The following is a 13,709-nucleotide window of genomic DNA, read 5'->3' as shown; positions in this document are numbered from 1 at the left end:
TCCTAGATAGTTAGAGGATGTACACAGTTTCTTCAAGGATTTTCAGTTGCAACTTCGCTGGCAATGGGAATTTCATTTGCAAGTGTTTCTATTCTACTGACAAGGTCAATTAGTCCAATGAACTATTGGTTGTTCTGTCTGATAGCTCAGTGTATTTATTCAAGCAAGCACTTTTATAACCCACAATTGAATGCAGACAGTCGCCCTTGTAAACACGACTGTCCACAGGGATTTTCACTACATTTTGGGCATGTAAAAGAAAAACATGCTTTTCTTCCCTCAGACTGATACCACATAACTTTAATTACAGCTTGAATTTCAGGGAGCGAAGGGGGTGCACTACTGTTTTAAATATATATTATCTATTATACCTAAATTTACATATTTGGACCAGTTTCTAGGAGCTAGAGAAGACAGACATTTGATTGATCTCTCTAGGAGCTCCAAAAATTTGGTAATGCTATCAAAGAGAGACAGATCAACATTTCTGCTCTATCCAGGCATTAAAAAGAAAAAAAGCCGTGGTTTAAAAGAAACAAAGAGATGCTATATGTAGCATGAAGGGTTAAAGGCTACATAAAATGTTTTCACAAAAGCCAGAAGCAGGGAGAGCAGAGGGGTGGAAATCAGCTGCAGAAGTTGGTAGAGTTAAAAAAAAAGAAATCAAACACCACCACACAAAAAAGGAGGACTACTCCATAGCTCTAGCAAGAATTTTTGTAGGTCAGCAGCATGGCCCTGCTGCTGGCAAAACACGAAAAATGACAGACCTACTCTCACAGAACTCTCACTACCACATACACATACTCCCTTCACCCTTCCTATGAAATCTTCTTGCAAAGAAGAGAGTCTTCATTTGTACTACTTAGAAAAGGTAAAGGGGCTAGTCCACTCTTCATTATTCAAGTCTTCTGTGAACAAATCCTTCAGGGATATAAAGAAGGTAAGAAACCATCATGGAAAACCACGAATCTTTCATGGCTGTATTCTACCAGTTTGGATATTATACACATATTACAAAAATAAAAAAGCCTACTGAAACTGTCTGACAAGCCTGTAGTACAGCAGACAATCAGAGATAATCAACACAGAAATATGTATTCCAGAAAGCAATGAACTTGGTGAACAACACAGAAGTATACACAGTATATTAAATCTCTAATAGCTATTTAGTCAATATTAAAGCACCACTGAAAACAGCTTCTCCGAAAAATGTTACCAAGGAAAGTTGAGTCAGTATAACAAACTGATGAACAAATGGTAACTATAGGTTTTAAGGACTGGAAGGGAGAGTGCTTTGTTTTGGCTTAACTGAAGAAGAAACTTCATAAGCGTGTACGTACGGTGCTTTCCCTTGGTTTTGTTTGTGTTTTTTAGGTAGATGTAAAATATACCAGTGCAAACCAGGTAATTCTAGACAGAACTAACAAACTGTCAAGGATTCACAATCTACTACCAATGAGCGTCACAACTACAAGTTTCAATCAGTCAGGAATAAACCGGACACAACCCAATGTGGGCTTTGACTTTGGACATCGGTTCAATAGCACAGACAATTTGCATAAACTACAAACAATCATTTAATCTTCCTACAAGGTGGCTAATACTATTCTAATTCTACAACAGTATTATCATTCTACATACTTCAAAAGAGTGTTGGAGAATATGCTCATCTAAATTTGCCGTTAGTTTCCTTATACTATTCTATACTTGCTATAAGGCCACAACTTTATTCCCTTTTTTTAAAAAAAATACTGATATAAAAAGTTGAAGCATTTGGTTCTCTCCTTCTCACACAGAGAACACTATCTGCAACCTGCTCCTATCCAGAGAAGGGACTGGAATTTGTTTATAGTACTATAATTAGAATACAATGGTAGAGGCTTGCATCAGAGCCTATGAAAAATTTTCCATCATATTAGAGGGCAGTTTCCCTGCATTGATAACATTTTTTTACCTGGAGTTTTAAGCCATCCAAACCAGAAAGATTTTTATGGAAGTACAGTATCTAAAGAACATGCCTTAAGAAATCCCTTCAAAATTTCTTACTAGAACTTCATGCACAGAAAAGACATGAAACCACGTAACCAAACACTTGCTAAAAACAGGTATTACACAGCATAACATAAATGATTAATGTCAAATTGATAAGTAAGTTATCTTTTCTCACTGGCAGAAGAAAGAGAAGCTCTTTCACTTGTATACGAAAAATCATACACATTTTCTAATTCCTTTTCCATGGTGGAACTTAGATTGAATAATCACGGAAAAGGATATAATACCAGGAGATGCTTTCACATATGTAAAATGCTGTGCTTCAATCAGTTCCTAGCCTCTATATACCCGAGTTCCCTTGATGAAGTACAGAGCTTTCCTCAAGTTCCTGCCTTCCATGGAGCTGTTGCCACTTTCTTTCACACGGCTTTTCCTCTGATTCAGAAGGTAAAGTCAGATTGACAGTGTTAAAAATACAAGGCTCCTTTAACGTACCCTTACCTAATTGAGTCCTTCTGTGGCAAGAAAAGGTTCCTTCAAAAAGATTTGGTTTTGAATGCTGGGATATAAAACAAGAAAAAATATCTTTCTACATGCAACACATGCCACAGCACAAAAACATTTTATTTCCTCTTTTTTCTCCAAGATCCAACAAAAGAGATGTTTATTTCTCTTAAAATACCATTTCAGAGCAAAGAAAAACACTAAATAGTTTTATGATGGGTGGACCAAAATAATCTTCCATTCTTCAGAACTCTTCCAGATCAAATGTGGATCTTGCTGTTTGTACACACATACCTCATATGCACAAAAGGCTGTTTCAATAACCGCATTTCTCATGATTGCACAGTAAGCTCTGTTCCAACGTATTACCATTCCAGGGTATAAAAAGCAGGAAAACTGCAATCTTGTTCATAATTTCCACAGTTTGAAGCATATATTTGTTGATTTCCATAAGCACAGAAATTATAAGCAGGGCATATCATCTGCAGCAATTTTGACATTTGCAGGGAACGGTGATGTTATGCCATTAAATTAGCCTTTCTTTTGCAAAGAGGGCTTCATGCGAACATCCCAGCTGATGACTCACAAAACACCCTCTCTGCTGGAAGGTGGAAATAAGGAGTTCTAACCACATCAAATGGAAAAATAACCTTGCTTCCTAAACTTGACTCCCACCCTTGACACCAGTCACAAGGCTTAATAACTAACAGATACCAGTGGATCATGCTCCTCCCCTGCTTTGCAGATTTCCAGTTAGATGTAAGGGAAAGATACTGTCTGCATCCTCATGAACTAAATCCATATCCAACTAGCAAAACAGCAAGATAACAATCAAAATGAACAAACTGGTGTGATGACCTCATCTGAAGAGCATCTTAGAGACAGACAAGAAAGACTACAGTTTGAAATTCTATAAAACTAAAGCTTAGTCTTTTCTTACCATCAAGTGTAGCTCACAGAAAGCAGACTGAATAATTTTAATTCACATTCTGAATCCAAGAAAACAATTGGGGATCAGAAATACATTTTTTCTTACATGGAAGAAAGAACACAGAGGAAGAGTTTCTACACAAAGTACCTGAAGCCTATTCAGTAACTTAAATAAAGCAGTAACAACTCAGTACTCCATCTTCAGAGGAGAGCAGCTTAAAATACACCTTAGAAATGTTTGATCTGAGACTCAGAAGCAGTATATTTTCTTGATTCATTAGTTTGCAACAGTCCTATGACAAGTTATTATCTCCTTGTTCCTCAGTATCTAAGTTTACTCCTCATACAGAAAAAAGATTGAGATTACTAGCTGGTGAATTTCACAAAGCTTCTAGACAAGTCCAGCCTCCACCCTACAATCACTGGACACTGTAGGAGTAAAGAGATTACAATAGGGATTACAATAGGTTCAGACTTCCTTAACTACCTCTAGGAAAAGCTCCTCAGTCTGGGTATTCCTCTGTTTGATAATTCCCTGATCTAGCACAGAAACTCTTAAAGAAGTGGCCCTGTCCGTGGTGCTTGGTCACAATACCGTGCCACAAGGGACACTGCTGTGCTTCCTACAGCTCTGGAGCACCTGGTCACAAAAATACCACAGCAAGACCAAAAGGGCTAGAAAACAAACTGAAAATAAATAAGACATCAATTCAACAAAAGACAACAAAAAGATGAGACAAAGGACTCACACGGTTGCCAGCAAAGACATATTAAGCTAACAGGGCTTACACCTGAGTCTTCAAACTAATTTTTGGAACAGAGTCCTGTTGAAAAGGTTAAGCAGGCTTTTGTTCCAGGAGGAAAGCATACAGCAAGTTAAAGCAGGCCTCTTCCAAAGTAATGTTTTATACTTGGCATCATTCTTTGATGCAATGTCTGCTACATAGTGACAAACTTTTCCCCACAATAGGGCTATCCATAGCTGCCCAGCGATAGATCATTGCATACCTATAAAGACTGTTAAATACGGGAGTTACTTTGTTCCAGCAGCGTTACTTCAGACTGCATGACTTCCAAGAAAAGACCAAACATCTTGCTTACCTGGCTGACACAAAACCACAATGCTGCCTGCTTGCAGATTTGCCCTATTGCATAAAGGGAGCACATTCACAGCCAGCTGCTTCCTGTTCCCACCTCCTCCAGTGGGGTACTTCTGATCATTACCTTTTAGCCTGACCATTAACGCACCTTATCTGACATGTGGATTATTACTACCTTTAAGCAATTCGAGCAGCAAACTACACATAGCAATGCCATGCACTAGCTTGGTCCTATCACATAGCTTGACAGTTTCCCTGAACCACACAAAAAAACTAAATGAAAAATAAAACTAAATGAAAAATAAGTCCTACTCCAAACCAAAAATAACAGGAAAGTCCAAAAAGTGTGCTGGAAGAACTAACTCCTACTAGAACAGGAAGCAAATCATATCTGTCTAGTTGCATCTTACCTAGTTACAGTCAAGATGTGTACACCACATTCTGTGATCAAGTCCTCTATAGGGCACAGCAGAACAGAAGACTGTGTCTTTCTGGAGGTGTTCTGCCTCTTAAAGCAACTTTAATCTTAGGATTAAACACCAGTGGCCTCTCAGATGTGAACTAACATGAGAAGTGGGTAACCGTTTTCAGAAAGCCTGACCCACACCATAGTGTCTTTTACATCAAAAGATGTAGAACTGGCTAATACAAGAGTTTACAGGTATCTTGCTTTGCTGTGTAGAGTTACATTATCACCTGACAGCAGAAGCCATTAAAACTACTAGGTGAATATAACCTGAAACTCCACCTACCCTTAGCATCACACCACTTAATCTTTTTATGTAAGATAAACTGCTGATGACCTAAATGTCTTGGAGAGGTGCAAAGGCAACAAGCAGGTGAGCATTATTTGAAAAGACCAAAAATCTCTTGGAGCCAACATTTCACGCACATCCTTTGCAGTGGGTTATTTTCCTATCACAAGAAAGTGTAGCAACTTAAATCACATACTGAAGTCTGGATGCTCTTCTGAAAACACCTCTGTAGACTATTTTATCCATCCAGACTGTTTGCACCATTATGTGGGAGAACTCTTGAGTCTGGAAATGAGAAAATATCTTTTCTTCAAGCTTGACAGCTGTGATAAAAAGGCACTTAAGTCAGAGGAGAAGGCTTACTGCACACATCTCAACTGTAATTCCTCCGGTTGAGCAAGGGAATAATATTGCCAGATTATGACAGCTGTTCTCACCCATAGGATGAAGTACAAATGACTTTTTTCTCAGTGGGAGAAAAAAAAATAACTTTTATTCAGAAAATAATTTCACCTTAGGTTCCAAAAAGGACATACCTACGCACTAGACCACAAACTAAAGCTGATCTCGTTCTAGTGATAAAACCAAGCCTAACAGCACATTGCTTGTTCTGAAAGTTAGACCATTGGGAAGAAAACACATGGAGGCATCATAGGACTTTCATCAGACACCATGAGCTGGGCAACCATCCATGGAAAAATAAAATTATTTAGCTGGATTTTCCACCCAGTTAATCAGTCCTGAAGCTAACAGAATCATTGTATAATTAAGCAGATTTCTCTAAAAAGGTCATAACAGTTCACACTGCTTTAATAACCTGCCTGTGTGTCAGAGAAGATGAAGAAAAGAGAAGTTTCAGGACTGAAGAAAAATTTACAAAAGACATTCGAGTATCAAGCAATTTAGGAAATATGAAAACTGATAGCAATATTTAACATTACAGTGGCAACAAAGTCAGTGACTAGTATTTCACAGCATCAAAGTATTGTATCTCATCGGTAAGCAGCTTGACCATATTTTCTTCTCAGTTTTGAAGTAAAAAGACACGAGCATGCGGTACACATAAGGATTACTGCTCTCATGCAACATATTACAGCCATGTCAATATACTGTAAAAGATACTAGTAACTTTTTCATTTAGAAGTATCTTTTTTTAAGGAAATACTATATATAGAATCCTGTGTTTAGCAAGAAAAGAGCTAAAGCAATACTGCCTGAGAAACTGCAGAAGACTAACATGCTTTTTAAATATTTTTTTTTCTATATATCTTTAATAACACATACATCCTCAAAAATCGAAGTTCACCACTGCAGGAGAAACTTACATTATTGTGGTTATATGTATAATGCTGTAATAAACATTATAAAAGGATATAATCAGTTATTGGAAGAGTAGACTACAAGCACAAAATCAACTTGATAATTAAGGACAACATTGACATCTAGTGGACGCTCAGAAAACAGAACTGTAGTCTAACAAGGAAAAGACCAGCTGCCCTTACTGTTAAACTGTGCAACTCCCAAATTGCTACAATACAATTAAGATTAAAAGACAGAACTTGCACCTGATGCAAGTCAAAGTAATGTGATGATTCATTTCGTTTCAAAATAATATTTCAAAAAAAGAGTGAAAGACCCTTCCATTTAAGATTTAGGACAAAAGTATAGTTCAAAACATCACAAATCATTGCAAGGATATAGACACATAGCATCAACATAAGAGGCACACAGGTTTACTACACTTGCCAACTGCATCTACAATCTTCTAACTTGTTCTTGTTTGGACTTCAAACACCAAAAAACAAAGCAAAACCAATAAAAATCCCAAAAGCAAAAATTCAGACCACTATTTAGTACCTCCCTTTTCTCATCATTCTGATCCTTCTGTTATTGTAACACCTGCCATATAAGGGAGGTAAGTTAAACCTTCCCAATATATCAGCCAGTAGCTGCTGAGCTCCAGAGAAGAGGAATCTGAAACTCAAAATTAGCAAACATACTTGCTCATGAGTAACCCCATTAGTTTACAAGGTGGACTTCTACAAAGACTATGGATTATTTTAAGTCTGCTTTTACTACTTACCAAACGGGTGGCAAAACTAAGCAGCTAAAGCAACTCAAATCTGATTTCACTTGTTCCAAAGAAACTTCCTTATGGCTAAATTGTCACCATGATAAAATACTGGCTTTGACTATTATACTTTTGTAAATAAAAACAATAACAAAATACTACCAATCAATCAATGTCCTATTTGAAACGTTAAGCATCAAACTTTATATCTACGGAAATGGAAACTGGATTTTGCATCACATTGTTAAAAACAAAAAATTGCATCCCTTATAAAATTTCTACATCTCAGTGACTGTTCAGGATAAAAAAAAAAAGCATTGCGAAAGACCAGAAACTATGCTCAAAAGCAAAGCATCATTTATGAACACATCCGATTGTAATTTACACTAGATTTCCAGTTTAAATTTGTATCTTGCTTGCCTTACACATGAGTTTGGAAAAGTTAGTGTTGCAACTCCATAGCTCCCACCAACAGTAGTGGCTAGAGTCAGCTATTAGCAAGTATGTAACAGAGTCTCTAACCGGCAGAATATAAAGAAACCTTTACATAACTGATAATCAGGCCCTGTGTCCCAATTTCTTTTTGCCAAGGTCTCAAAGTGAGCTTTCAATCAGATACTACTAGTTAGGAAGAGTACATGGAGCCTCCTAAAAATGAAATCCAGACTCCAAAGATATTTATTCACCATATACAAGCATAACTAAAGCCTGTAGTTTTAAATTCTGATTCCTAGTGAGACTCAATAGCTGAGCAACCCATTCATAAAACTTGAATTCATGCCCTTTTTTTTAAAGTCTAAAAATGCAAGCATTTAAAAGCTGTCTCCCTTCTGATGTATGCAATGTATAGGGTTTTCAGATATTTTAAGTGATATCAAAGTTTAACCAATTCTAAACAGGCCTGTTCAGAAAACCCCACTCTTTATTCCATTACAGGATCAAGTGTGTTATAACCATGTTGATAATGGAGCCTGAGAAAAACAGAAACCAGCCTAGTGAATTTACAAGTTAAAAACTAAGAGCACACACCAGAATAAACCCAGCCATTTTCCCCCTCCAAGCACAATGCCATATTTTACCTCCAAAAACAATTTTACTACATCAGATGCCCTAATGAGAAAAGACTGTTTTAAGACAGAAAGTAAAGTATCATTGACCTACCCGGATTTCCTGGAGATTATGAAAGTTATTTCCTACTCTGACAGAGATTTTGCTTGGAGTGTAACTTTCATCAGATTTGTAGTCTGCATAAATACATAATGTCTTCACTGTTGTTTTTCTTCTGCAAGAAGCAAAAAAAGCTATGTAAGCATCAAAGAAAAATATTCAAGATGAGTTTGCTGCTAGTTTGTAATAACTAAGGATTTAAATGTTCTAAAACTACATATGTGTGTGTACCGATTTATAAGAACCCTGCAGCTGGGTGTTCTCCCACATTATGTACACAGTTGATTTTCACTGCTCTCCTTTGTCTGCCTTCAGAAGTGTCAGTATACCAAGAAATACAACAAAAGGCCAAGATGCCAAATAAGCACTTTTTATGTGATGAAGCATATGTTTAGCTTATCAAATATGGGCTCTATTACTATAACAAAGAGTTTTCCAGAAAGTAAATAAAAGTGACAAGCATCTAACCTCATCTGAAGAGTCTGAAAAGGACTGAAAACATCTTAAAGACAGTCTTTTCTATCACAGCAGAATAGACTAGGAAAAGGTTTCTCAAACAACCTGCTGTTAAGTCATACAGGACTACTTCAAAAACAGTGACCTACCCTTCAAATTATGCTGAAAGTCAGGGAAAAAAAAAGTTACCTTAGCTAGATAAATGTGAAACTGTTACAAATTACATACTATTAAACATTCCTTTTTGTTGCTTATCAAGGCATTTAGTAGCTATAACATTTGAAAAAAATCTCATTTTAATAAGTGTTAGGTAACTGGCTTCTTGCCAGTTTGGTAACAGGATTACCCAGGCGTCCTTGCACTTCCAAAATCTTGGTGAACAGTACTCAATACAAAGTGATACAAAACACCCTAACCCATATAGAGTCATTTTTAATACCTAAATTGGATGTTCACCAAATGAGGCTGTGATCCATCTGATTGCCAGTAAGTTTCTAGATTATCATCTCGTAACTGATCCACTCCAAATCCTAAGAAAAAGAAAGGTGATAGTCTTCAGTATTCCATTTCTATGATGTAGACATCACAAACATAACTTCTTTACAACTGCTACAAGCTAAAATGTGTGTCCTAAACTACAACATATAAGTATTTCCAGATATCCATGTTGTGCCTATGCTTTTTTGACACAAAACAAACAGGGGAATCTGTCAAAGCTCAGTACTACAGTATCTTTACATTCTTATCTCCCACTGAAGTCTGTGGGGTTTGAAACAATCCAGTATGTCCTGGAATTCCAAATGGTCAAGTAGTAATTCATACTAATTGCAAGAACAATAACTAACAGCCAGGCCTTTCCACCTAGCCTAAATCAAAACTGATGAACTAAAGGAACATCAATGGCAGAGACCATTCAGGAACAAGTTGCCCAGAGGAGCTGTGGATGTCCCAACCCTGGAGGGGTTCAAGGCCAGGCTGGATGAGGCTTTGACCAACCTGGGCTAGTGGGAGGTGTCCCTGCCCATGGCAGGGGGTTGGAACTCAGTGATGTCTAAGGTCCCTTCCAAACCAAACCATTCTATGATTCTATGATTTTCTTTTCAAGTAGTCTCCTGAAATATTTTCACTTCTGAGTTAGGAGATAGAACAAGCAATAAATGCCAAAAACAGTATTCCTGAAAGCTAATACTGTCATATTTGAAGAACAACTCCAAATCTTTATTCTTCCATTCCCTCATCATCTGTCCTTCTACTATTCACTTCCTTCTGTTGACTACCTACACTAGCTGCAGTTTTAATTCAGCAGCTGAAGTTCAATCTGCACCCAAAAAAAAACTATCTTCACTCTGTTTGAAGCAACTAAACCATATGGTATTTTCCTCCAAGTAAGATACCAGGATATCAGACCAAAGACATTCAGTCTGAGCACAATATTGTGACATGAAGGGGTCATTGTAGGATTTCTGATCTAGTTATAACTTTCACATTGCATCGAATAGAATAGGCCAAAATTATTTGTAGTGCCTACCCATACAGCTTATGCTCTGTATGTGTTCTTATCAAAACATAAAACATTATATATTCTAGGCAGAAAAATGTACATTCAGCTTTTTACATCAATTGCTGTGATTTTACCTGGCTTACAGGATGAAAGAGACCAAACTGCTTGTGAACCTATTTCTCTAACAGTACCAGTCCTCTCTAACTGCTTTGGATCAGCACCAGGTGGTGTCTTGTTTGGGGTAGTCATTTCTAGTAAAAGAAAACAAGTGAGTTAGTTGATACATTTTTAGCATGATGGGAAAATTAAAGGATTGTGTTTGTTCACATAGAAGCTTTAATCCTTTGTCCTCACACTCATGTAATAATCTATAGAATAAATTCTTTATACACAATTACATGTGTATATATTTTTCCATGTCTGTAGAATCTTTTATTTAAATATTATATATATCAAGTAAAAAAATAAAATATATATTTAAATACGAGGTTCTACATACATGTAAAATTTGTGTCCTTAAAAGTTCAGGACACACTTGGAACACTTGTAAGCTATTTTACTTTTATCATTCTATTTCTCACATACAGAGTTAGGGTTTCAGGGTTTGGGTTTTTTATGGTTTTGTTTGTTTTTAAGAAATTAAAACAGACCCCACTGATTTAAACGCTAGCAACACAACTTAATTTCACACACATACTGAAGAGTTTTTTTAATCTGCAAACTGAGAAGCCTATTCAGAAGCTAGAGTAAGCCTGCCCTCCTAGAGACATTTCTCCTTAAAAATATGAAAGAACAGTTTAAACAAATCATATAGTCCCTAAATTGGTTGGGACCATCTATCTGTGGTCCATTTCCTTAACTTCACAACTTCATCTGGAATCATTAAGCTGTGACTTGCACTGCTCAAGTAATCACACTCTCAACAACGAGACTACTGCCATATATACTTCCCCATAATCACATTTGTTTTCATAAAGCATAGAACACCTTACTACTTTCTAGAAAGTTGCTTATAAGACTTCATTCAAAACAAAAAAAAAAAAAATACTCCAAAGAAACAAATTCCATGCAAGGAACTACATTCAAGCTTAAAATTAAATGCAAAACATTGAAGAGTCAGGGAATTAGAGTTGACTTCTAATCCTTTGCTTACATGCATGACAGCATAAGTCTCAGAAAAAGTAGAACAGAATAGAATATTTCAGTTGGAAGGAACCTACAACAATCACCTAGTCCAACTACTTGAGCAATTCAGGGCTGACCAGAAGTTAAAGCATGTTATTAAGGGCATTGTCCAAATCCTCCTTAAACACTGACAGGTACAAGGCACCTCTAGGAAGCCTGTTCCAGCGTTTGACCATCCTCTCAGTAAAGAAATGTTTCCTAATATCCAGTCTAAACCTCCCCTGGTGTAGCTTTGAACCATTTCTACGTGTCCGGTCACTGGATCCCAGGGAGAAGAGATTAGCAGCTCCCTCTCCACTCCCCCTCCTCAGAAGGCTGCAAAAGAGTAATGAGCTCACCCATCAGCCTCCTTTTCTCCACACTGGGAAAACCCAAAGTCCTTAACTGCTCCTCAGAAGACATTTCTTCCAGCCCTTTCACCAGCTTTGTTGCCCTCCTCTGGACACATTCAAGGACCTTCACATCCTTCTTTAAATTGTGGGGCCCAGAACTGCACACAGTACTCAAGGTGAGGCTGCACCAACACTGAATACAGCAGGATGATCACCTCTTTTGACCAGATGGTGTTTGATGCACCCCAGAATGTGGTTCGCCCTCTCCTAGGTAGCAAACGAGGTACTGAACCAGGCTGGTATCCACAGGATCCAGATCTTACTACTACAGAAGTGATACAAATCAAACAAGATTTTTCTATGTAATAACTCTGCAGCTAAAAACTCTTTGTTGGACACAGGTAATTTGAATCCTGTAGTGTATGTCCGCACCAAACATTTTCTTCTGGCCATCGCCTAATTTTTTTTTTTCTCTCTCCATTTTGCAAGCAGACTTGGGACAGACTTTGAGGGTTTTTTTGCTGCTTTCTCACACACAAGGCTGCAGTCCTGACTACCCTAAAAAAAATCTCAGGAAATAACTACATACGTAGTAAAATCTAAGTACTGACAAGAGCATGTGTCACAAAGGCCACAAACAGAAAGACTTGCTCAAACATCATCCTCTCAGATAAGTGGGTTGACCACTACACTGCTAATCCTGCAGATATCATGCATATATTCATAATTCACAGATATACTACCCTTAACGCCATCCACTTCAAAAAAACCCTCATGCAACAAGAGGTTTTAAAGTCCTTGCCTGCTAAGAAAAGTTTTGTTCCAAGAAGTGTTGAACAACGAAAACAATTAGACAGGCAATCCATTTAGCCATTCCTATAACTAGACACTAGCACATAAATCTTCCCTAGTCAGTGTATTTAAATATTGCATTATCAGTTTTAAAACTTTCATCAGGTATTTACAATAGGGTCTTTAAAACATAGCTGTTCTCTACTGAATTGGCTACACCATAAACCTGTTAATCTGTTCTACATATTATAGGCTAGAACATAATGTAAAGAATTTGCTCTAGTTGCTACTTAATACAACTTTAAATTTATTGATAGCAAATTCAATAAAATACAGTGTCACAAGTATTCTAATCTTCTAAGAATTTAAAACAGCCTTAGAAAAAAATTACAAAATACTTAATTCATAGCTACCTGAAAAACAAACATTTTGCACAGAATGGTTTAGGTTGGAAGGGACCTTCAAAGATCATTTAGTCCAACCCCCATCCTACATAAAAATTCAAATTAAGTTTATTAAGCATTGGGGAGACCATTTTCCTGGAGTCATAAATTTTGAAGTTCAAATCACCTACTAGTCCAAACCCTGCCCTATTTTGTTGCTTTTGTGACAATGAACCAACTAAGAGAGGTTGAGTTGCATTCATTTTAATTCTCAGATTTATATAGGAACCAGTAATGCTCTTCTTCCCACCTCTAAAAATAGACATAGAAAATTCAATTTCACAAAGTAAAGCTAAATTATTCATTCGATACAAAACACCTCTTGAATATCATCACCAGCAAGTCTTCATACTCTTATTATTTTTACTTCAACAGAAAAATAACAAAAACCTCCACATCTGACAGTGACATCTTAATTCCTACGAATTGCTACTGTCAGATTAATGAAAAAACCCAACCTTAAGACTAAGGAGTATGC

General features: G+C 37.0%; 1 protein-coding gene across 1 annotated transcript in view; it reads right to left on the bottom strand.

Annotated features, from left to right (window-relative positions):
• Positions 1–10,728, bottom strand: part of ANAPC10 (anaphase promoting complex subunit 10) — a 29,859-nt gene extending 19,131 nt beyond the window's left edge. The window contains exons 1-3 of the mRNA XM_010076869.1: positions 10,614–10,728; positions 9,418–9,508; positions 8,517–8,637 (exon numbers count right to left, since the gene is read on the bottom strand). Of these exons, the coding sequence (XP_010075171.1) occupies positions 8,517–8,637; positions 9,418–9,508; positions 10,614–10,728 (327 nt within the window). The remainder of the gene's footprint in view (positions 1–8,516; positions 8,638–9,417; positions 9,509–10,613) is intronic.
• Between the last annotated feature and the right edge of the window lie 2,981 nt (positions 10,729–13,709).

Source organism: Pterocles gutturalis, unplaced genomic scaffold (assembly GCF_000699245.1).
Source record: "Pterocles gutturalis isolate BGI_N339 unplaced genomic scaffold, ASM69924v1 scaffold6763, whole genome shotgun sequence".
Taxonomy (NCBI): Eukaryota; Metazoa; Chordata; class Aves; order Pterocliformes; family Pteroclidae; genus Pterocles; species Pterocles gutturalis.
Note: the sequence above shows the minus strand (reverse complement) of the source record. Positions and strands in the feature narration are given on the sequence as shown.